Source organism: Scatophagus argus, chromosome 2, assembly GCF_020382885.2.
Source record: "Scatophagus argus isolate fScaArg1 chromosome 2, fScaArg1.pri, whole genome shotgun sequence".
NCBI lineage: Eukaryota > Metazoa > Chordata > Actinopteri > Scatophagidae > Scatophagus > Scatophagus argus.
Window position 1 is genome coordinate 17,766,218 of NC_058494.1, and position 24,232 is coordinate 17,790,449.

A 24,232-nucleotide genomic window follows, 5' to 3' on the forward strand; every position below is an offset into this window, starting at 1 on the left:
ATGTGAAGATGGTTGGTAATAGTTCTTGTGGCTGCACTTTATAGTTCACTGCTGTATTAGGGATATTGGGCAGGGAATCTGTAATGAAATCAGCTTTTCTTTTTTTTCACTTTGAGTCTGCTCTGTGTTGCATTGTAACAGATGGGTGTTCTCTGTCATTTTTTGAGGGTTGTGGTTAACACCAACACATCCTGTTGAAAACAGGAAATATAACTCTGTCCCGCTGTTGGGGAGGCAGGAAGCTTTACATGAGTGATGATGTGAGTTCTGTCCTCTGGCTGTCTAATATTGTGACATTGTGTATATATTATTACCATACATTAATTGTGGAGCAATAGATACCTCCTCATCACAGCTTTGTTTTAACTTGTGACAATCTTTCTGGCAAAACAAATGTGCCTTCTCTTCACTGACTGATTGCAGCTGCAGTCATGCATGAGTTTTCAGTCTTTGGCCACTAGAGTGCAGCCTACTCAGAGGAAATGGTCTGTCCACAAGTTCAGTGATCAAGCGAAATCTTGATGCTTCATCATACCAAGACATTTTGGACAATGTTATGCTTCCAACTTTGTGGCAATAGTTTGGGTAAGGCCCTTTTCTGTTCCAGCTGTGCTCCACTGCGCAAAGCAAAGTCCATAAAGACATGGTTGGATGAGTTTGGTGTGGAGGAACTTGACTGGCCCACAGAGAGCCCTGACCTCAACTCCATCAAACACCTTTGGGATGAACTGGAACACAGATTTTGAGCCAGGCCTTTAGGTCCAACATCAGTGCCTGATCTCACAAATGCTCTGCTGCATGAACAGGCAAAAAAATCCCACAGAAACACTCCAAAATCTCATGAAAAGCCTTCCCAGAAGAGTGGAAGCTTTTATAGCTGCAAGGCTGTCTATGCATTTAGAATGGAATGTTGTTCGAGCCCCTGTTGGTGTAATGGTCAGGTGTCCCAATACTTTTGTCCATACAGCTCCCTTTGTGATCGTGTTGAGGATTTGTTTTTGTTACTGTTGTTTCAATGATACACAATTTTGAGTCATTGTTTTAATGTCTAATTTTTAAACAGGATCTGGATACATGGCCTTCGTATGACCTTAACCAAACAGAGAGGGTTGCACACTTTGATATACCATCTGCCTTAATCAGTGCGTTTATTCCGACTGTGTCAAAATGTGGGAGTTTCGGGATAATTGAGGACAAAGTTTGCAAGCCCACTTAAATGTACTGAACACTAATTATTCTGGAGCAATTAATAAAGCCGTGTTAATTATCATATTTGCCACTTGATCAAGTCCAAATCTTCTTGCTTTGTCAGAACGTGTTGCTCGTTACTCAAACTACAGATTAGGGGAACAATTTACCCTGGAGAAGTTCTGATGCCGTTAATGATTGTGTTGTTTTGTTTGGGGAGTTTATAGACTTTATAGACTAGGCTTCATCCATTAGACATTGCTACAACTGCTAACCTGAATGTCTCATTAGTAGCCTTGCCAGTCCTCTGAATGATGAGCATGCTATAGATTTACTCAAACTGCCAACAGCAGGCACAGCACAATTAACTTGATACGGCAAAGTGGATCATGACTTTAAAATGTTAAATCAGGGAGGCGGGTAAGCCTTTTCTGTTTTGCAGAAAAAGAGGAAGGAATCAGAATCAGCTTTATTTGCCAAGTACGTGTGACCATACAAGGAATTTGACTCCGGATTTTCTCTCTCCTGTGCACCATACAAAATACAAAATAACAATAATAATAATAAAAAAATGAAGAATAAAGTATTTACAAGAAGAAAAAAAAGCTATATAAATATATGTATGGATATACTGACTTTTAAATGAATACATTGCTTTGACATCATTCAGTTTTGTTTGCACATTCTTTAGATGTATGAATAAATCTACTTTTATGCTGCCAAGAAAAAGAGCTAATAAAATATTGACTTATTCAAATGGACATCAAATATAGATTTTTTTTTATTTTAAAGTTGTCAGTAATCAATTTATTTCCATATAGATAGTATGATTCTCAAAACTACTTAAGTATTCTACTATACATATACTTCTATACTACATGTTTACAACGAGCTATAAAAACAGATCTCCAGTCAGATTTTCAACCCAGGACTGCAATGATATGAAGTGATGTTAGTCTTACGTTTTTGCACGCAAGTACCAAGTCAAGACAGAGAAGTCCTGAGTCAAGTTCCAAGTGACGACTATACAAGTTACAACTCAGTCCCTGAGTTTTGAGTTTCGAGTCCTTAACAAGTCACATAGCGTACTTACTTATTAGCGGACTTACCATTCTTTGTGCAACTTCAGATGTCTGACAAAATTGGTAGTTGTTGCACCCCCCCCCCCGCACATTTTGCATACTGAGAGGAGGTTTGTTTAAAATTGCACTTGAATGCACCTTGAAGTCCATGTTGGTGCCCATACACTTTGCCATACAAAGCTTTTTAGATTTAAACTTTACAGGGCATATCTGAAAGCACAATGACGTCCTTGTGTATTTGTGTGTATGTGCGTTTATGTGTGTGTGTGTCTGACACAGACAGGCAGCAAACATTTAGCCCACAGTGTGGTGGATAGTGTTCTGACATCAACTCAACAAACAGAAAATCCACCTGCATTTGGCACTTGGCAGGTGTTCATTTCGGCTCCATGGTGTTACTGTTAGTTGATTCAGAAAATGGAAGGTAAATAATTGATTCAAAGCACACTAACCTTAATCTTTGGGCTTGAGGGAAGGTATCTAGTATTTTCAAGAAGACTAAAGTCCAAGTGAAGTCACAAATCACTGGTGTTTAAGCCTGAGTCAAGTTCCAAATCCTTCTTGATTTTGTCTGGAGTCATCAAATTTCTAACATGAGTCTGACTCGAGTCCCACACCTCTGGGTTTTAAGATTATGACAAATGTGTTGGCATGTGTTCAGTTCAGTGAGCAGAACTTTGTGTAGGTTGTTAATAAATTAAAAAAATATATATATAGCCTGGCATGCCCTTTCTAAATTGATAAAGAAGTGCACTGGTATCATTATTAGTGTTCTGCATCAGCCCATATCAAGGATTTAGGTATTAGAGTAGGTATCGAGAGATTGGGGGGAAAAAAGGCGTAATTGGTTCAAAATTTCAACCTGAGTGGCGAGAATGTAACTTACAGCCATACCATACGCTTTTGGATGACTGTTGAAAAGGTACATTAGTCTTAAGTAACATATTTCCGCTCACAAAGTGTTTGCATGTGGAAAACTGCAAGGACAAAAGTGCTGCTTGAATTAGATTTCAGTTCATCACTAGCTTGATGAAGAGTAGTATTTGAAAGCTTCTTTTTAATGCATAAGAACAACAACAGAGAATAGTTTGTCAGATGAGGATATTTAAAAAAAACAAACGTTGGGTGGCAGTAGACTTCATCTTTGTATCCTCCTGTCTTTGCGTTCTTAGTTTCTAATTGAAAACCTGTTCCTGTCAGACCTACAGTGAACCGTGTTAAATCTTTAAGGGCTGCTTGAGGCTTCATATTACCTTCCTTTTCTCCCGCTGTGATAGATTGATCCTGTGTTCTGTCAAATTTCTTTCCAACAATGGACTCTCTGTGAGTGTTAAATGGACCTCTGACACCCTGAGACACATTATTTAATGCCTCTCGAATTCCTTTTTTTTGTTTTAGTAAATATGCAGTTGAAAAAAATCCTAAATACAGAAACAAAATACTCTTTGTTGACATTTCTCTTTCTCAGCATGAAGTACAAGAGAGAAGGCTAATTAAAGGTTACACTTGTGGTGATCTTAGTAACGGAGGTTAGTCTTCAGCATTAAGGGATCAGCGTGTGGTGTAATGATGCCACATCTCAGTCGACAATGGAAAACAGTGACGCAGTTTGTTTTTTTTCTTTGGTTGTTGTTGTTGTTTTTTTTTTTTTTGAGCTTTGATCATTTGTGGTGAGATGAGTACAGTTACCATCTGTGTGTTATGTGTGAGCATAAACGGCTGCACTGCCCTTCAAGCTTCAGTTTGTTTGGCATAAAAATTATGTTGCACATCTGAACCTATTATATGGCTCTTAATTTTCAACTATCTGCTTGCTAGCACGATAAAAGCTCATCCTTATACCCTGAAAACATATAGTGACATTTTTGTTGAATGTTAATCCACTTCATAGAGACAGTCTGTGAAATTGTGACATGGAAATGGCAGTGGCGACAGCGTTAAATTGACATGTTCCACGTCTCGTAACCTCTCTTGTAAAAGCTTTGTCCAGTGCCCATTTCTTCTCAAGAAACATCTGAGATCATTATAAAGCACAGTATTGATCAGCAAAGCTTTTTTTTTTCCAGTGCCGAATGGTAGCTGTGTTGGGCACACTGGAGAAAGTAGAATTTATGTATTATTTTTTCTTTCATACGACAAAAAGAAAAAAGAATACAGTTAAAAGTCATGTCCTTTTTTTTTTATTTATAGCTGTCACACTGGTGTTTGATACTCCCTATAGCTTGTGCTTGTAAGCCTTGTGCCGTTATGTCTTCCTCTGAAACCCTCTGCTATGGTGCAGTGAGTCTTTGCTTTAGTGATCAATACTGAAGCAGTGAGCTGACACAGTGAAAAGCAATATTCATAAATAATGAATAGGGCACCTTTTCTCCCCGTCTTAGTACCCAACAAGAAAAGAGCAAATATGCAAACATTATGCTTTTTTTTTTTTTTTGGGCTTATGGAGCGCTCTGAGAAGATGAAACATTTTGGAACTGCACTGCCTTAATGTTAGCTGCTTCATACATTGTGTGAAGACTTTTTTTTTTTTTTTTTACCGAGAACCGTTGTCCTTGTTCCAGTTTGACAGTGTTACTTTTCTTTATAGAGACTTCCTGATGATTGTAGCGGGAGATCTCTGTACTTGCTGTGTTGCGTTTCTCTCCTGATGTGCCTGTTTGTTCCAGGCAGACAGCAGCCTGGCGTTTCAGAAAATCTCTGTTGCTGTGAATCACAGTGAGGTGTCACCTTTTAGTAGCACTTCCATCAACAGCACAAAGATGTCTGCCAGCCAGTGAGCGCGGAGAACAGCTTTAAGTGCTTCATTATTACCCTTTCCACCACCTTTTTATGTTGGCCGCAATTTGGCAGTTCCTCGCCGCTGCGCACCAAAGCATGATGCACTTCACCCGGATAAACAGATGGAGAAATAACAGCTTTTGCCATTTTTGCAATATCCACCTGAAAAGAGACTAATGGCAGTCTATTTTAGAGCGGATCTCTTTGCGTCATTTAACCCAGCTAGCATGAAGAATACTGCACAGGGTGGGCAGCCCAGGTGCAGAGATACTTTTGTGCTCCCTGTGGATACACACTTTAATTGACCTCTTAAAGGTGTACTTGCAAATGAGGCCAATTGCAGAGCATATTTGCAAAGTCGACAGAGAGACATCGGTGGATGTTAGCCGCCCAGGATCTGCTCGGAGCAGGGCAGACAAATGAGGCATGTCTGAAGTGAAAATGTTGCGTTTATGATTATGACATTATTATAACCTATCATATTGTAATTGTAAAGAAACCAGAAGAACAGGGACAACACTGTGGGAAATGACAAAATAACAAATAACCAGAGGAAATCAGTTAGATTTGAGCTGTCAAATAAACACACACAACCACACTCAAATATACACTTAAGTTCTTGGGCTAGTCTGCAGATAACAGATAATGTTTGCACAGTTGATTCATTGATTGTTTGTTGCATATAAACCTGAACTACAAAAGCACACAAGTTCGGGTCGAGGGGAAAGTGTTTCATTTAGAGGGTCCCAGGTTCGAATCCCGGTCTGGGCCCTTCTGTGTCGAGTGTGCATGTTCTTCCTGTGCCTGCGTGGGTTTTCTCCGGGTACTCCGGCTTCCTCCCATAGTCCCAAAAACATGCACATTAGGTTAATTGGCTACTCTACATTGCCTTGGTGTGAGTGTATGGTTGCCTGTCTTTATGTGTCGGCCCTGCGATTGATTGGCGACCAGTCCAGGGTGTACCCCGCCTCTCGCCTGTAGTCAGCTGGGATAGGCTCCAGCTCCCCCGAGATGCTGACGGATAAGTGGTAAAGAAAATGGATGGATGGGTTTGCTGAGAGCGTTGCTGATTCACTTGTTGAGTGCGAAGGGTGTAGGGCGGTGACGCTGCACAAACACGTGATGGGTGCCATTAGAAGGATGATGTCAAACAGCACCCGTCTGGTTTCAACCAGTGTTCTTCACTTCAGAGTTTTTGAAACCGGATTAAGAAAGCTGCTTTTAAAGTGAGTCAATGCAAAGTCAGCCATTGTAGTGCACGTAATGTCTTCTCAAGAGATGAATGATGAGAAAGAAAACTTTAGAACAACTCATGCTTTACCTACTAAATTCCTGCTACCTACCTGTCTGTTCAGTTTGATTAAAGGTAAATAAACAACAACATCTCCTTAGCCTTTCGCATTTTTTCTTGTCTTCTTTGATTGTGACACACAATGATTTGATTGTCAGGTAGATGTATGTGCTATAAATAGCAAGCTGCTGCAGTTCCTTTAACTGAGGGCTCATTCTCATTTTTTTTGTCAACCTGTCTTTGCTTTGCCATTATTACTGCCCCTCCCGCTCGCTATCTCTCCCTCCCAAGGCCTCATGACTTCATCAGCTCTGGGAACTATTAGCTTCTGCGCTGAATGATGTTTTTGTTGTCCCTGTGAGTCACGAGACTCGTCAGGTCAAACATTTGCACTGAGGTGAGCGGTGAATGCACACACTCCCCAGAGCTGGGACAGATGTTGACACACAAGGGAGTGAGGAATTATACACTTTAATTGCAGATGTTTGAACTGGATGTTGCACATTGTGTATATCTGATATTAATGTACTCCATCTAGTTGCTCTGTTAAAGCCTAATTACAATAAATAAGTATTACGGAGCTGCAGTTTTCAAAGTCAGGTTTCTAGATCAGTTAGGGGGGTTTTCTTTCTTCTATTTCACTTTTTATTACACCAGTCATCAGCAGCAATCCTGACTGCAGAGACAGATTATTACCATAATATTCCTGTCTGCTCTGTTATTGTCTCCTAAATGCTTACACTGGACCCCTCCCCCACCGCATTCAGACTGTATCCTGCTTATCAGTCCTGTTGGTGCATGCAGAGTGGCTTGGATTTCTTATAATATTCTATCCTCTGCTTCCTCAATTAATGGAACAAGGAGGAGCTCCAGTGTCATATGAGGGAAGCACTTTTATCGGCAAGTTGGGGAAGCTCAGTCTGAGTGGTTTACCGCTGGAGCTGGAGGTGGCGGTGATGGTGGGGGGGTGTGTACAGTGGTGGCAGCAGTGTTGACGGGGATAGCATCCTCACTGCACAGCAGCCGAAGGCAGTGGAGGGAGTGGAAAGGAACGGATGGAAATTGTAGGAGACAGAAGGGAGCAGTTGCAGACGTTGCATCCTGAGTATTATTTGCAATATCAGAGGAAGGTGTTCAGTGGATGGGAGTGAATTTTGCAAACAGGGGGAGCTACAGCAGGAGGCGGGTGCTGTTCAGAAACAGAAGTACAGCGCAGGGAGTGGAATAAGTGGCAAGCAATCACAAGGGAAATGGACCGACAAACTGTACTTCCCAACTCAAGTGCCCCCGCTGTGGATTAAGGTGAGCGTCGCCATCTGTATTATGTTGACAGTAGATAAAACCAACCTGATCTCAGTGACGGAGTACCTGTGGATCAGCACCATGTGGAATGCGTTTCTGAAAAGACATCAGCTGTGAGGACAACTCAGGGAATTCACGGGGACCAGGAAGTAGCTGCAGCTTACAGCTCGTCTCTTTTTATCCACGCGTCTTCTAACCCCAGAACAGTCGGGCTACTAATGAGCAAGTCGATGTGTGGCTGTGGCTGCAGCATCATCTCCTCTCTGATGAAGAGACTGGGCCGCACAGCTTGCTGCTCAGATCTCTTCTCCAGTCACACCTCAGAACAGCTGCAGCGGCTGGCCACTGGCTGCCCACCTCAACCAAAGGTAACAATGCGTCAGTGCCCACTGACACAGCCCCATCTGTGTCTACATGCCTCCTGATCAGCCAGCTGTATGCGGGAAACAAATGGGGCCTGATTTCAGAAAGCGCCGCGTGTGAAGCACAGCATCCTTGTTTATCTGCTTTGCTTGTCCGAAACAATTTCTCAGGAATAAGAACTGTGCTACCAGGGAGAGCAGTGCAGTAATTGATTCTTTAATAGAACCAGGTGATTTAATGGCTGTCTTGCTGCCTTGACAACAGTGGACTTGCTTCCAGCTTGCAGTCATTTAAATGGATGCCTTCAGACTGCCTGTGGTTTACAGTCATTGCTGCCCTTCATCAATTGAAGAAAAAGCCTTTCCTAATGGAACAAATAAAAGCCAAACAAGATTGTCTGTTTGTGTGTGTGTGTGCGTGCTCGTGCATTATGAGTGCTTGTGTGCACATGCGTGTATGTCTGTGTGTGTGAGTAAGAATGTGACTTTGCTCTAAAGCAGTCTCATGGCTGTAGCTTCTAGGGTTTCCTCTGTTTCATTGTTCATTATGCACATGACTGTCTTAATCGTTGGCTGTCTCTGGTTTTAAGTCCCGTCCAGAGTAATTCCGGCAGTGGGCCATTCTTGCAGTAGAGGAGATTGATTCTTGGTTTCTCAGAAGATTTTTGCTCTCAAGAGTAATGATAAAAATCCACAAAGGAAAATGTTGTGGCATTATTGAGCGGTTGCAGATTTTTGCTCTCAAGAGTAATGATAAAAATCCACAAAGGAAAATGTTGTGGCATTATTGAGCGGTTGCATGGCAACAATTCAAATGAAAAATAGATAATGACTGACAGTTTTAGAGGAGGCATAGAGCTTATAGACAAAACCTTAATGTCACTTTTTCTCGAGAAAGCTTTGTCATAGAATAAAGTACCGAACTGCGAAATGAATGGAGAAAATGGTCCCTCCGACAAGCAGCACAGGGACTGAGGTTTCACTTTCTTCCTCTGAGACATCACTGGGCACCAGCTTTAAATAGAGCCATCGATTGATAGATTCTGCTTTGAATTGGAGACAACAAAGGTTTCAGCAAACATTGTGTATTAATAGGATCTCTAAACTTTATAGGAATCCTGTAAGATGCTTCCTAATATTGCATTTCTATACTTAGAGAATGAATTAGATTTTGCGTCACATGTTGCATTTATTCAGGAGGCAATCGAGACAACAGTATGTGCCCATCGGCTATAAAACACCAGTATTGGTTTGTTCGGTCTTCACTGATGTCCCACTGTTCATGTTTGAAAATCTAAATGGAGCCACTGTACATCCACTGCTCGATCTATATCTGTTAACCATGTGCTTTGTGAGCAGCCAATATTTTTCTTCACTCTCTCTCCCACTGTTCTATTAAGGTCACATTGGTGTGATTTATTGCTGCTATTCAGGAGGTGTTCAGCTCAGTCCTCAAATATTTTTTCTTCCTTATACTCAACAGGGTTCATGTGCGAGCTTTATCCAGTAGCCTTGAAATGGTTGGGCCTCTTTTAAGCCAGGTTTAATCTTTTTTTTCAAAGCTGGATGAAGCTCATTGTCACACTGAAGCATCCCAAGGATCTGAGCTTTTGTGAGTGGCCATTTGTGAACATTAATCATGAACTTTTCATAGATTTTTTTTTAGGAATTAATCTGCAAAATTGGGCATCACTGATTTGCATGTAAGCATATTTCATTTAAAGATGATGGTATGATTGTTACAGCCCAAATCATACTTTAATGACATAACGCTGTCTCATAAGCTTAAGCATAACCCAACTGTCTTTAATGGGAGAGAAAGTTTTGCGTCCTTTCTCTTAACCTTTAAAACATTGCTTTCTCAGTAAAGGCTGTACAATGGAAGAACTGAGTGTCTCTCTTCCATAGTCTTCCCTGCACTGGATGTTTTAGGATGGATGCTACTGAGCATGTGGCTCCTAAACTTTTGAACTCCCTTATCTTTGGGTTTAAGACACCTTAAAAAAAAGACTGTTTAGATCTGCCTTTGTGTAATCTTCTTAATTCTTTTGTGAAGCGCTTTGTGCCATTCTGCTCTTGAATGGTGCCTCATAATAAGATTTCACTACTTACTAAGTTAAAAGCCATTGTTTAAATCTGATGTTGTTTTGATTGGTTGCAGTTTGGCTGCTGCTCTGATGATGTCCAGCGAAAGTTTATGCCTACCTGTTACCCACCCCCATCAGTGCCTTTTTGGTAACTGCAAATCTCCCAAGGGAAACCCTGTCTCACTGAAGTCCCTCATGTTGAGTCTATGCACGAGGCTCAAATAATGTCTGTTGCGCCACAATATGGACATGTTGCACTGCCAGGGATGCACACATTATCAAGACTGGTCTGTATACATCTTAATATTCTAAGAAAAGGGAATATCTCTTTGCCACTAAGCATTAATAATAACGCGCTTTAGGGCACATTTAAAGAGATTCTGTCAGAGCTGCCTTGCCACAAACTATTTACTCTAGAGAGCATGGACAGACACTATATACTTCCACTAATTTCTGTTAAAACCTTTAAGCAAGTGAAACTTTGCTGTTTATTAAAACCTCATTTATTCTTTTACCCAAGTGAGGCCTGTGGGTAAAACTAATCTTTTATCACATTTATAGATTGTTAACAAACAGTTGGCCTGTTTACACATCTACAAACCAAGCACGTGTCTCTGTGATCATAACCCCATAATGTGGGGGGAAAACAAATCTCAGATTGAATTTTCTGTGTTTGCTCTCCATGGTTCTTTATCTCCTCCAGCACCTGAGCCACCCATTTGTTTCAGGAGGCACAAATTTACAACTGCCCTCCCTTTCCCAAAAGTATTTTTGTTCACTTCATAGGTCTTTCAGTACTAAGAATAGAGGCTGGTGAATGAAATTAGTGTGTGCAACCCTAACTCTGCCAAGTCTTTGTTCACCTGCAAGTGTTGCTGGAATTTCATCTTCCTATGTGTTAGCTGCCTCAAAACACCATTTCGACTAATCAAAAAAGCTTCAACAGAAGAGCAGCTTTCATAAAAACCAGTAAAAGCTCTTGGCCAGTTAATGAATCAAAACAAAGCAACATTTGCCGCTGTTTCATTGGTAACACGTTTTTATTGTGTGCCAGTCTCACTCATCCTGTTTGCACCACTTACAATTGTTTGGACGACAATAACAGCAAACAGTTTTCATGCTGTGTTTAGAAACTAATTACGGAACCTTGGGTCGTTCCGGTAAAAGGCAGGGACAGCTTTAGCTATTCATAGCTTTCCTCTTCTGAGCTCACAGCCATGAACTGGCAGTCCCGAGGGGGGCTATGCAATCTGAGACAGGTCTAATGCTTCCCACCACTGCAGTGGGACCATATAGCCAAGATGGGGAGAAGCCTTAGAAAGGGACCAGTGACTTCTTCTTCAAGGTCAAAGCAAATGTTTTCTTTACTGAGACGGATAAAGTGTGTGATCCACCCAAAAATATTTTTTCATCTCGTATGTAGTCCATTGAGGAGATTTGGTACTGCAGTCTGCGTAGGCGATCCATAATTTGTCACAGTTAAGATTAGCTTGAGACCTCATGTGGGCATTTAAATGCCCCATCAGCATCTTTTAAAGCTACATTAGCTAAGACTATGTTCAGCAGTCAGAAATAAACTTCTCCCCAGATAAGTGTGTGACCTGTGGTGAACCTCTGACCTCATGGGCTAGATGGTGAACTGCCAAATGCAACTAGTCTATCAGTCAGGAGAGTGAAATCTTGAAACAATGTAAAAAAGATTACACTGAAAAATTGATGCCAAATTTCACTCTTCTGTGTTGTTCATAATAAAACAGCATTTATTGTGGGCAACTAAATTTATGGTTGAAAAGACAGCATACAGAGATACACTATATAGCCAAAAGTATTGGGACAAAGTGAAGCATAGAGCTGGTCCCCATTTTGCAGTTCTAACAGCTTCTACTCTTCTGGGAAGGCTTTCCACAACATTTTGTGGAAATGGTTTTCTGCCCTTTCATGCAGTAGAGCATTTGTGAGGTCAGGCACTGATGTTGGACAGAAAGGCCTGACTCTCAATCTTTGTTCCAGTTCATCCCAAAAGTGTTGGATGGGGTTGAGGTCAGGGTTCTGTGTGGGCCAGTCAGGTTCTTCCACACCAAATTCATCCAACCATGTCTTTATGGACCTTACTTTGTGCACTGGGACTCAGTCATGCTGGAACAGAAAAGGGCCTTCCCCAAACTGTTGTCACAAGGTTGGAAGCGTAGCATTGTCCAAAATGTCTTGGTATGGAGGTATGTCACGATTCATATAATGTGTATGTAATGTGTTCAATTGAAATGATGTTTTAGCTGCACTGTGATATGCAGTAGTTGATCTGCTTTTTGTGACTTTCAGAATGTGTGACTTACTTGGTCTCAGAAAACTTAAGTGCAGCTGCTAGTGTAAGCACAGTTGGTTCCCTTGCATTAAGAACTCTCATATGCATTTCTTACAACTTGTCGTATTGTTTCATGTTTATGGATGGAAGCTTTGCATGCTGCCCACTCAGCCCACTACCACTTGGACCTGACAAATCCATGACTCACACATCCCACTTACCTTTACTTACATAAGCTTTTCTTGCCCCATAAGTATTGAATGAGTAGAATTAAATACTGTTTTTTTTTTACTTCAAATTCTGAGGTTATATTCTTGTTTCAGAAATGAGAGTTGTTTTTTTTTTCTAAAGTTTGATGTCTTCGAGATTTCTGTCTTCCAAAAGCTAACAGCCACTAGTAGAGACTTGTGCAAATGTCTAAACTGCACAAGCCTGAAGAAGAGTTTGGTGTGTGAACATCTCAACTCACAGCTAAGACCTTCTGTGTACAGGTCTTGTCATGGCCTCATGTCACCACACACTACCTTAAGGTTGCGATATCTGAATTGGTATCTGGAGAGGGAAAAGCAGAATTGGTGCATCACTAGTGCGGCTGGGTACTCTTTGTCATTTTCCTGTCAGTGGTTTTGTAATACGCTGCAGCCTGATATGTGCAGTCAGAGGCCTATAAGCGCGATTATATTTGGACTGTACGAAACTGCAGCTCAACAGATTTGTGTCTGCAGCACAGAGTCAGAGGGAGAAGCTGGCTTCTTGTAGATAAAGCTTTGGTGCCTATCCTTCAATTTTTCATTGAGTTTGAGACTTTTCAGAAAAAAAAAAAATGATGTGACTTCTGTGTCTACTCAGCACAGTCACCATCATAAACTGTTGCATGCATAGCACAAACACAGATTCTCAACACGGCTTTCATTTTTCTGGAGCTTGCACACTACACAAGTTTTAAGAACAATTGTTGGACTAGCTTCTGGTACATTGAAGCCATGTTTTGGTTTTTTGTTTGACAGATTGGACTTTGTTTATTGGCTTTGTTGGGAGCTGGAACACTAGTAGCTCTCAAGGCTTTTCTGCCCATCCGACGCTGTGTGATCTGAAGCCAAACAAAATCACTCCCACCTTTTTTCTTGTCTGCTGCTGAGCAGCAATAATATGGCTCCAAGAGCAAATGTTTAATTATTTTAATTCAGAGGCAAGAATAGAATATGATGATGGACATTCATTCATTCACATCAGTGGCAAGAATAGAATATGGGAAAAATAAGCAAATGAGCATGCGTTTGAGGGTATGGAATTGTATCCAGTAAAAGAGTAATTCTTTCTCTTTAGCGGTTCTGATTTTTGTCTCAGAAGCTCGAGCTTGGGAGTAGAAATGAAATAACATATGCTGATCATCTCTTTCTTTTGCTTTTCTTTCTGTGTGCATCTCTTTGCAGAATGCCAAGCCCTTCTCCTCTTCAGACAGCCTAGCGAAGGTCCAGGAGGTAGCAAGCTGGCTTTTGGAAATGAACCAGGATCTGCTGTCGGGGGGCAGCAGCAGCAGGCGGAGTCGGGGGCCGGGGGGGCCGGCAGTGCGAGGTAACGCCTCCTCCACGGCCCGGGCACCTCAACAGGCGGCAGAGGAGGGAGATGAGGATGAGCACATGAACCGGGTAGTAGAGGAGGAAGAGCAGCTGCAGCAAAGGGTAAGGCCAGATGACTATCACTATTTGATATTGCTGTCACATGGAGGGATTTTAAGCATAAATCTACAGGTGTAAATTAGATGAATGAGTTGTAAGCTGAGGTGTGAAGTTCTATAGAACATTATTGGGCATAGCATACTGCGCATCACATTGAATTTTTTATCAGACCTTTCCTTTCTGACTGATTGTACTTCCTTTTGTGGATCTTCACAGCCTGAGGCATCACAGGTTGATGGTCAGAGGGAAGCACCATGGGCGCCAAGTGAAGGCAGCAAAGGTCCTCGAGGGGATGAGGAAGGGGAAGAAGACGAAGATGGCCCTGCAAACGAAGTGAACGGAGGAGAGAAGGGAGCTCGATGGATGTGGGGGGCAGAGCAGAGCCGGCTGCGAGGCCAGCCGCTGGGCGAAGAAGAGGAGGAGGAGGAGGAAGAGGAGGAGAACAACAACAGCAGCGGTCACCAAGAGGAGGAGGAGGTAGAGGAGAGGACAGAGGGAGGAGAGGAGAGAGGGAGGGAGGAAGAGGAGAGAGAGGAAGGCGAGGAGGAAGAGGAGGAGGATGAGGAGGAGATGGACCAAGACAGTGATGACTTTGAACATTCGGCTGAGAGTGGGAGGGAGGAGGAAGAGGAGGAGGAAGGAGAAGGGGAGGAAGGGCTGCGGTCTCCCTCTCTCAGGAACAATGTGTCTGCCCCCAATAACAACCTGGACTCTAGTTGTACACACCAAAGCTCTTCCAACAAGAAGGTAAGCACAGCTGTTGTTTGTTGAGCAGTTTGCACTGGAGCTACTGTATTTTCTACTGAAGAATTATTCCATATGTAAACAGTTCACAGTGAACTCTTTGTAACCTCCACAGAGAACAGGGACTTATTGTTACCTCCATGGTGTTGGGGTGAGGGCAAATATCTCAAAATGATACCTTAAAACTAGAATTCAGTGAGGAAAATATGTAATTCTGGTGAACTGACTCTTGAGGATACTTCTGCAGCAGGCACACTCCGGTTTCAGCTGCTCACATGCAGTGTGTTTTGTTATTATCACATCACTGAAGACACGATGACATGCGCGGGGATGTTTAAAACAACAGCTCTCTCTTCTGGCCGTAATGTGTTACTGCACTGCACAGTCATGCAGCGGTAATGACCAGAATCCTCCCAGTGGAAGGATTAGGACATTGAGCCTAGAATTATGTATTTGAAAAACTTGAACTGGTGAGTGGATGTCAGCTAGGGTCAGCCTAGAAGACATAGGCCTGGACTGAGTCTTGAAGATATGGGTAAAAGATATGTATATGTAGTTTTTTTCTCCAGCCTACCTAGTGCAGATTTATTTATTCACATTCCCAACTGGCCCTGTGCTGATTCTGTTCCGTTTTTTTTTCTGATCTTGTGTTATACCCGAATGAACTTTGACGTGCTTGCAAATCAGTAGGAAGTTATTCTGAGTGATCATCTTTTATATTTTTATGATCCATTTCTATCTTGTTGGGAGTGGTCTCTTCCAGGGCAGCCGTGCACTCATCCACAAGTCTTGAGCATTAATTAGTGTTGTCAGTGATGTACGTTGATCCTCTAAGTCACCACGTTTCACCTCAGCTGAATATGTTACACCACCACTGTCAACTTTTCAAATTAAGAATACTTTTCATAAAAATTGTCTTATTCACTGTAAATTATACATGTCCCATCCACCCCATGCTGATTTTTAACCTCTGCCCTGTTTATAACTGTAATACACAAAGATAGCTGATGGTTGGAGAGTTTCAAATTGAGAAACGGCTTAAAATTCTTAGAACTCAACAGACAAGAAAAAGTTAAGAAATAACTTTTTCATCCAGATGGTTCCAAAAGTCTGTGGTTGTTTATTAAATTACCTTCTGCGTTTTTGAAACACTCTGTGTTTATTTATTGCATAAGATTGGGTAGTATTTTTCTTTCAGAGATGCTGATGCTGTCCACCGTGACGCATGTAGATAAAGGCTAATACTAATCCAGAAGAGACACAAACTGGCACTATTAGAATCTAATCCCAAGTAGCGCTAAAGCTATTAAGGGTTGACACCTTTTTAAAACATTTACTAACAACACAGCATTTGCTTCACTGGCTGGGAGGATAAAGGATGAAACATAGCATAACATTTTGAATGGAAACTCGTCACACTGTTGTCATCAGTACCAAAACTCAGTGCAAGCAGAAACCTAAAGCAGTCTGTAAAACATTTGGAAAAACAGATTAACTGTGATCAGAGTCAAAAGTAAAAATACTTAATTTGACCATTTTGTCATGCAGATTGTGATTGAGGAAAGACAGCACAGTTAATTATAGCTTAATAGCCTCCTTTTAAATACTTTAATTCATGTGTAGGATGAGCCTGTTTTAGGAAATGTTAAAATTTCAAGCACGTTCGCACCTACATGGTTGACTGCTGACCTGATGAATGACTATCGTGGCTGGAGGCAGAGTGGCGCTCGATGTTCAAAAGACACGCGTGTCGGGTCTTTCCTCAGTGGCAGAATTAATGCGCTCAGCTCAAAAGGCCGTGATGTGGCAGTGCTGGGATGTTGATGCTGGTGTCTCGTTTCAGCGATGATTGATGGTACAGATGATTGTTAAATGTGTCTCAGTGGCCTTCGCAGCACCTGTATCTGAAGCAAATGGTGTTGGCCGAGACATTACCTGTTGTGTGTTTGCAACGCATTGGCATATATTTCGACAAGACATAGCCAATAAATCAGAGGGCCGACACCCTAAAAATACTGGCTTATTATAGATATGCCATATATGTTTATATTTAGACCAATAGATTCCAGTGTGTATTATAGCCCGATTTAGCACTTAGGTTGTTGGGAGTATCAACAGATGGTGGTGCTGCAATTCTGTTAAGAATAAAAATTCTCTCACTGCTTTTTTTTTCAATGAAACTATTTAACTAAACTATATATTTAACTATATTCCCAACTATGCTGTGCATAAATCAAAATCTGTAGCAGCGTCATTCATCTTAATCCAGTGTCTGTCCCCTTTTAGTTTGTAGTATGTGTGATTTGCCATACTTGCGTCAGCAATGTTTTATACTGTTGTGTCATACATTCTCCTTAATACACCACAGGCAACTCTGAGGACAATAGAGATAATACCCCCATCTCAGCAGATGACTAAAGCTGTGACAGATTTGTCATCAGCAGTGCGGTCTCATGACCAGTGCTCTCATCTCTCAACGCCCTTCATACAGTAGGAAGCTGCACGGCAATTAAGTTTAATTATTGCTGTTGAAGAGCATTTGTCTCATTTATCTGGCCCAGCTGTTTCCTTTGTGTTGTGTTGTACCTGAGGTCTCAATATAGAGTGATGTTATGTGTGCCTGAGCCTTTGATGGAGATATTGCCCTTGCTTGTATTGGCCTAAATATAGCAGTTAGTCTGAATTTGCTCCTGTGTGCCTCTCACCGTCCGACACAGCTGTCAGATAGGTTTCGGTCGCTCGGTTGCTTTAGCGCGCCAGCTGGCTTTGATGTTCAATGTACACATTTTGTTCAGCTGTAGATCTTGTATGTTTGGAATTAGGAGTAGTGTAGAAAGAGCAGACTGGCATTTATTGACAGAAGGGACAAAAGGACAAAAGGACAATGAATTCTCTGGAAATAATTTTTCTGAATTAACGTTCATTTTTGCTTAAGTCAGATTTGTTTGACATGGTGATTTTTAGAGAGAGTAAGGGCGAGAAATTCCTCATTTCCTTTAGTTCTGTTTTTCTACTTAAATCCTACAGGAGATTGCGACACACATTCTTAAGCACGGAAAGCTAAAATGAAAACTGTATCTCAGGAAACACATTAAACATGAATTTCTTAATAACTTGGCAGGTTTAGTAATAGTAGTAGTAGTAGTAGTAGTAGAAGCAGCAGTCGTGAGCGACAGTAGAATATAGATTGCCTTCATATAAGTTACGTTTTTAAAGGTCCTGAGTGTATTCCCTCAGATCACATGTACGCAGTCCAGCAACTTATAACACATGCTTTTTGACAGCTGCAGTGTGCATATGTCAGATAAGGGGGGCAACAGGGTTGTAGTAGGGGATCAGTAGCCATGATTGGACCTGGAATGTGTCAGTCTATGCGATATCTTCATGCACTACATGCATAGCAGAATTACATGTGTAAACATTTTAAGTACAAACAATGCTGTAAAAGTTTATAATATGATGGTGTTAAGCTTTCTGTGCGTGTTGTAGCGTGTCACAGGTGAGGACAGATTGTGTTCACGGGCTCCAGGTGCTGTCAGCTCAGGTCACCAGAATTAGACGCTTCATCTCCTCTTCTTACTTGACACTCTTGCCTTTTGACCCTGTGCCAAGGGGCTGATACTCAGGGTCATTCTCATCATTTAACCTTTTGAATTCTTAAATAGCCCCAGGAATCAATATTTAAGCCATGTATTAACATCCCTTCAGGCTTAAAGTGCAAAGATATTCCAGAGTTCAGACCAAACTGAATGCAGATTTACACTCTGAGCAGAAACCTTTTCTGTTCAGTGAAACTTAGAAGGATGTCCATCACATGACATTGTCGCATGTTGACTGACAGGATATAAGGTGTTGGCCTTAATAAGGTGGCTTGTGGCCACGGGGCTGAAGCAGGTGTTGATATCTGCATACTGTGCTACATACATCAGTGCCTGGGAGGAGAGGTTAGTTAACATTGGCAGGTGGAAAAAATGTTAAAGGTTGTCTAAGGTAAGTCTTGAAGGTTAGAACATAGTCACAGAAGGGGAGTACATTTTTATTGAAGTGTAAATTCTTTTGGAGATTTTAAAAATAAAAAGAAAACGTTGTTGCATATGAAACATTCATAATACCACATATGTAAAAGTTGCGTAGTGCAGTAGATGAAGTTTGAAATTAGTAAACATATAGACCATTTAAACAGAAGTTGTGTGAGAAGCCTCATGAATTGTAAAGGTGCAGTTACTATTTACTGTGCTACTGCTGAGACTGCTTGAATGTCTCTCTACTGCTTTCTACTGCTCAGCTTCACGGGCCAAACAGCAAAGCTGCTTTCCATTTGTTTGCTTGTAGAAAAAAATTCATCCCTATATTCTCCAGTTCTATTACTGTGCGTTCGTAGTGTGTTCATAGAAATTGAGTGTGTTTTCTTCTTCTGCTTTCTGAGATTAAGGGTCACTAATTTTATTAATAGTTTGTTTTGTTTTTTTTTTTCATCCAAACCATAACCAAATTCTCTGATCTTAAAATATAATTTTCATTAAACTGTCGTAGATTTCTTTTTTATATATATGACAAGATTAGAGGAGCATTTTAGACCCATTTTAGGCTCCCTAGATTACACCGCCGCCTGTCCACCTTAAAATTAATTTTAACATATCACTGATGACTAATGACTAAGGCATTATGTGATCTTACAGGATTAGATGTCTTATAATGATTCATCAGAGACCTAAGATTTCAAAGGTATCTGCAGAACTCAGATAAGGCAAAACCATATGGCACAGTGTGGGGCCCACAAGCGCATTCTGTGGTACATTCATATCAACGCTGGCTGAATAAATCACTGATTTATCTGGATTCACCAGAGCAAAAGAAAAATATATTCAAATCACCAGGAGGGTGTCTGATATGTGCATGATGTCATGACTTAAAAACAAACTACTGCCTTTTTCAGCCTCACACCTCAGCCGTCTGGGTAGTTTGGGAGAAAAAGAAAAGTTTGCGTACATGTAAAAATATCAGTTTCATCTGTTTGTATAATCTGTAGTTGTTCAGGTGTGCTTGTTCCTCCTCTTTTTGCCATGTCTTATCAGATTTTCAATGCTCACTTTATCTGCTGAAAAGATCTTTTAATTTGTAAATGGCACCTGATGTAATGTTGAAGGCATCTGCTCGTACAGTGATTTCCACAAGGCTGAAATATGTGTTGTTCTGATGTCTCTGGTGCTAAAGCTATAGCAATAGAATATGTTGTATGTATTATATGTTTCTGAACTGTAGGAATCTGAGCTACACCTCTGCAGACTAATACTGATCAGTTAAGTGCACCGTACTGTAAGATGCTCCATACGTGAACAACTTTCGTGTATTACTGCTTGAGACGAGCAGCCAAATTGTTTTTACTGGATCAAACTTTGATGCACATTCAGCGCTCCGCTTTTCTCTCTGTTCATTGCCTCTAATTAAATGTTTTTCCAAAGAAAAGACAGCCTGCTTATTGTAGGTGGCATCTCCCACACACCGGCCTTGTCACAGAGGCAGAGATGAGCCACAAAGGACCAGTGTTGTCATCCTCCCACATGAAAGCAACTAGTTTGAGTCACCACCAGTATATACCAAGATATGTATATATTGAAAATGGTCTGTTTTCACTGAAGCTCTTCCATAGGCATGTCGTATTGATCGTTGCCAGTAGTCTCTTTAATACCTTCTGTCTTCCCTATAACTTTGTTAAGGCTACATAATTAAGACCGAAAGGTTGTCTTAACGTTGCACAATGTCATGCACAACAAAAAAACGAAAGGCTGCTGATAATGCTGTACATTCCTGTGTTTACTTTCATTGTGATACTTAATGTAGCAGTAGAAAAGAGACAAGTTTGAAGGCGACATGGCCATATCTTATTATCAACAGACTGAGTGAATTTGTGGCGATGATATAAGCATTTATCGTGTCAAAATCAAGCAAAAACCTCCTTTTACTACTTTTACACAAAGTGAACTTCACTTGGGAGGCTAACAAACTAAAAAGACCAGAAGAAATCTCTAGTGTACCAATAAGGACAGACAACTCACTGGCTTACAGTGAGTTGTCCAGTCACGCTGCTGAAACAGCTCATGATGGTCTTCTGCACTGCCTGACTCTTGGGACAGGATTGTACATGTTAAAATCACCAGTCATTTGGACTGTAATTATATGATTGCCTTGGATAGGCTTTGCTCTGAAAATACTTCAAAAACAAACTAGGTCTCCATACTAGCGAGGATCTGCATGTGTGGTGAAAACTGTTCTGTTGTTACATGTGTGTGTTCCCACCACTCTTGCAAGCTCAGCGTGTTTTTGTCAGCAGTTTTTCTCGGCTTTAGAAGGTAACGACAAAGAAACGTGGACCAAAGGATTTGCCCTTCCATAGAGCATACAGTTGTACTTGCAGGCTGTCTTTGTAGTGATAAATCTGTTTTCTGCGGTGGCAGTCGTGCTTGGGAAGCAGTGCCTGGCTAATGTCTGTGAAGGAGCCAGTCAAAGCTTGTCATAGATGCTAAAATTGCGATTGGTTTTATTGCATTGTGCAGCTCTAATTTGCATTACAAGCTTAATTAATACGACCAGTTATTAGAGTTTAGGGATTATGGTGCTAGCACAATAGATTCTTTAAAGGTCCTGAGAAAAACCTGCATATGACAGGATTTTAGTGGGAAATTTTTGCAGTGCAGTGTTGTTGTCCCACTCTGACACCAGAGGGAGGCAGTGGTCCGAAAGTCACATTAATTCTATGAGTCACAGGTTGTGGGTGTTTGTTGTAGCTGTGCTCAGGCTGCACCGCAGGCATTACCTCTTAATGAACTGTAGCCTGTCTCACATGGACACTGTCCAGCAGTGCGTGAAAGCCAGTGAACATTCGTTTGCTTGTTTTTCATAGTAAGGCCTGTGGTGTTTGGCAGATGTTGTAATGTCTTTGCTTGCCGATGTAGAGAGAGGGAATGAATATGATGAGAATGATGTAACTATTTTTCAACTGAAAAGCAGTTTTTGCTCTTGAAGCCCTCACTTTTCACACATCGTATGGATATTTAAATGCAGTGAACCATGCCCTATCGCATGTTGGGTGGTACTTTTTATTATCCATTACAAATGCAGAAGATGCAGCTCAAGGGTTTTATCTCCTACTAAATTATAAGGCTGATCCCTGCCAGTCATTAGCGCACAATAGAAATATAATTTATTTATGATATTTCACCTTAGTGAACCTATAAAAAGATTATCTATTTAGAGTCACCTCACACTCTCCAGAGCTGCAGTGATGGAGTCTGAATAACATTGGCAGCACTGAACCAGCAGTAGTAGTATGGAAAATTTCAGTGCGGCTAATATGTAGCTGTAAAAATAGATCACGATGATAGTAAAAACTAGAAACGTTGTTATGAATTAAAGCTGAATAATTTATGGTTTGGTCTTAAACATTCATTGCCATAATGGCATTGTTTTTTTTTGTTTTTTGAGGTTCAGTATTAATAACTCACTACAACATAGGCAAGGCTGTTGAAGGAGGCTAGAGATAAGTTGGAGTATGAGTAGCATGTAGCACATGAGTAGGGCGCACTACTCATCTATGCTCATACCATATCGTCTCAGTTGCTCTGTAAAGCTGGGATTCATTTGTGAGTGTCCTCTGGCACTCCAGCAATCTTAGGATGTCTTACCAGGGAATGCAAACTCAGTGACTCTGCAGTAACACTGGGACACAGACATTTACTCAGTAACTTTGTTAGTATGCGTTTTGTGCAAGCTATAAGCTTGTACAATTGTAATATGATCATAAAAAGCATGTTTTTGTCTGCCTTTGTCGCTTCATACTCTAAATCTCCCAATATACTCAACACAGTTTCAGTGTCGTCATGAAAGCGCATAGCACGTGCTCTTTTGTACTGCACAAAATTAGAACACCTGATTTTGGAAACTTTTTCAAGAACTGCAGGAACCTTATTCCCTCTCTCCACCAGAGAACTTTGAGGTTTAGATTTCTTGGTCGTGGGAAAGTAAACAGAAATGCAAATATGCATACATTTGCAGAAGTTCCCTTCCATCTCATTTCCTGAAATTATTTCATAGAAATGATGGTATGGTAGACAGTGTTTAATGAGAATGTTCCTCCAAGAATTGCAGAGCATCTGAAGGGTAAATATGCTTGCCTGGCTTGATGTTTAACAAGTTACGGTACTTTGGACAGATCATGTTGTGGCAGACTGGAGCAGCATGTCTGTCACGCAACTCCATGGCCTAAGATTAGTCCAAAAGCTCAAGTAACCTGTGCAAGGTCTCAATTACTTCAAAAACAAACAGCTGTTTACAGTTGCTCCATTGGTGGTTTTGGCTCAGCATGTCTCACTATTGTCAGTCATGGTTTATAAACGCATTGGGAAAATGCTTATAATGATGATGATTGTATCAGATTGTGTCACATCAGTCACTCAGTCTAGGATATTTATTAATATACCTATAGAAAGCTACGTTCTTATAATTTGTACATTCTATGAATATTCATTCTGGTTCCCACTCACCGCTGCTGAAGCCCACACAGTGGACTAATTTGTTTCTTCTTTTGCTGTCATCTCCAAATGGCTCCAATGGACTCTTAACTTTTCTAGTGTTTTGTCACCATATTTACTACATTATCACACTACCGGACTGCAAACTGTATCCTCACTCTCATATAGTGTTTATAGTTTGTGACTGCTCTAAACCTGCATCATAGTCATGATATTTTGTCTTTTAGGGCCTGAGTCTGAGTGTGGGGCAGATTTGTTGTATGGAAATGTAATGTGACCTTACTTCTTTGGAATGGGAAAAAAAAAGACGACTGAAAGAGGATTTCAAACAATGTATTCACCACCCTGAATCTGTTTGATGTCAGTGTTTAAAGTCTTGGAATGCTAATTGTGAAGAGGAGGGATTTAAAGTTGTGATTGCAAGTCTTAACTTTTGCCTTGCTTGACACTAGTCCGGTCCAGTGTTTTGCTTGTGAAGAAGCTGATGGGGAAAAATAAGGAAAAACTGTACTAAAGAAGTGAAATCACTAAGTTGGTAGGTTGAATGTCCAGTCAGAGAGCTCTCTATCTCACAGACAGCCTTTGCTGGTAGTTCAACATGCTTAATTGGCCGAACAGCTGCCAATAAGGCGCCAACTTGCTTCAATTGTGCTGAACATACTGTAAAAATCGTGGGTGTTGGTCAGCCACAAACTCAATGGCGTGTAATGGCTGACTGTCAGCCTGGTGTGTCAGGGCCTCATTCTACTCTGATAGAGGTTCTGGCACTGTAATCCTCCTCAAACAATGGTGGATGTGAGAATAGAAGAGAGGCAAAGCCCTGGTGTTTCTGTTTCCACGTGGTCAGACATTTAAATACCCACAGGGAGGCTTGTCTCTTGCCACTCAG

General features: G+C 41.1%; 1 protein-coding gene across 2 annotated transcripts in view; it reads left to right on the forward strand.

Moving 5' to 3' along the window:
* Nucleotides 1-24,232, forward strand: part of LOC124073168 (major centromere autoantigen B-like) — a 73,707-nt gene that overhangs the window by 24,492 nt on the left and 24,983 nt on the right. For both annotated transcript variants that reach the window (XM_046415207.1, XM_046415197.1), the window contains exons 4-5: nt 13,826-14,074; nt 14,288-14,818. In XM_046415207.1, coding sequence (XP_046271163.1) covers nt 13,895-14,074; nt 14,288-14,818 — 711 coding nt within the window. In that variant the 5' untranslated portion in view covers nt 13,826-13,894. The remainder of the gene's footprint in view (nt 1-13,825; nt 14,075-14,287; nt 14,819-24,232) is intronic.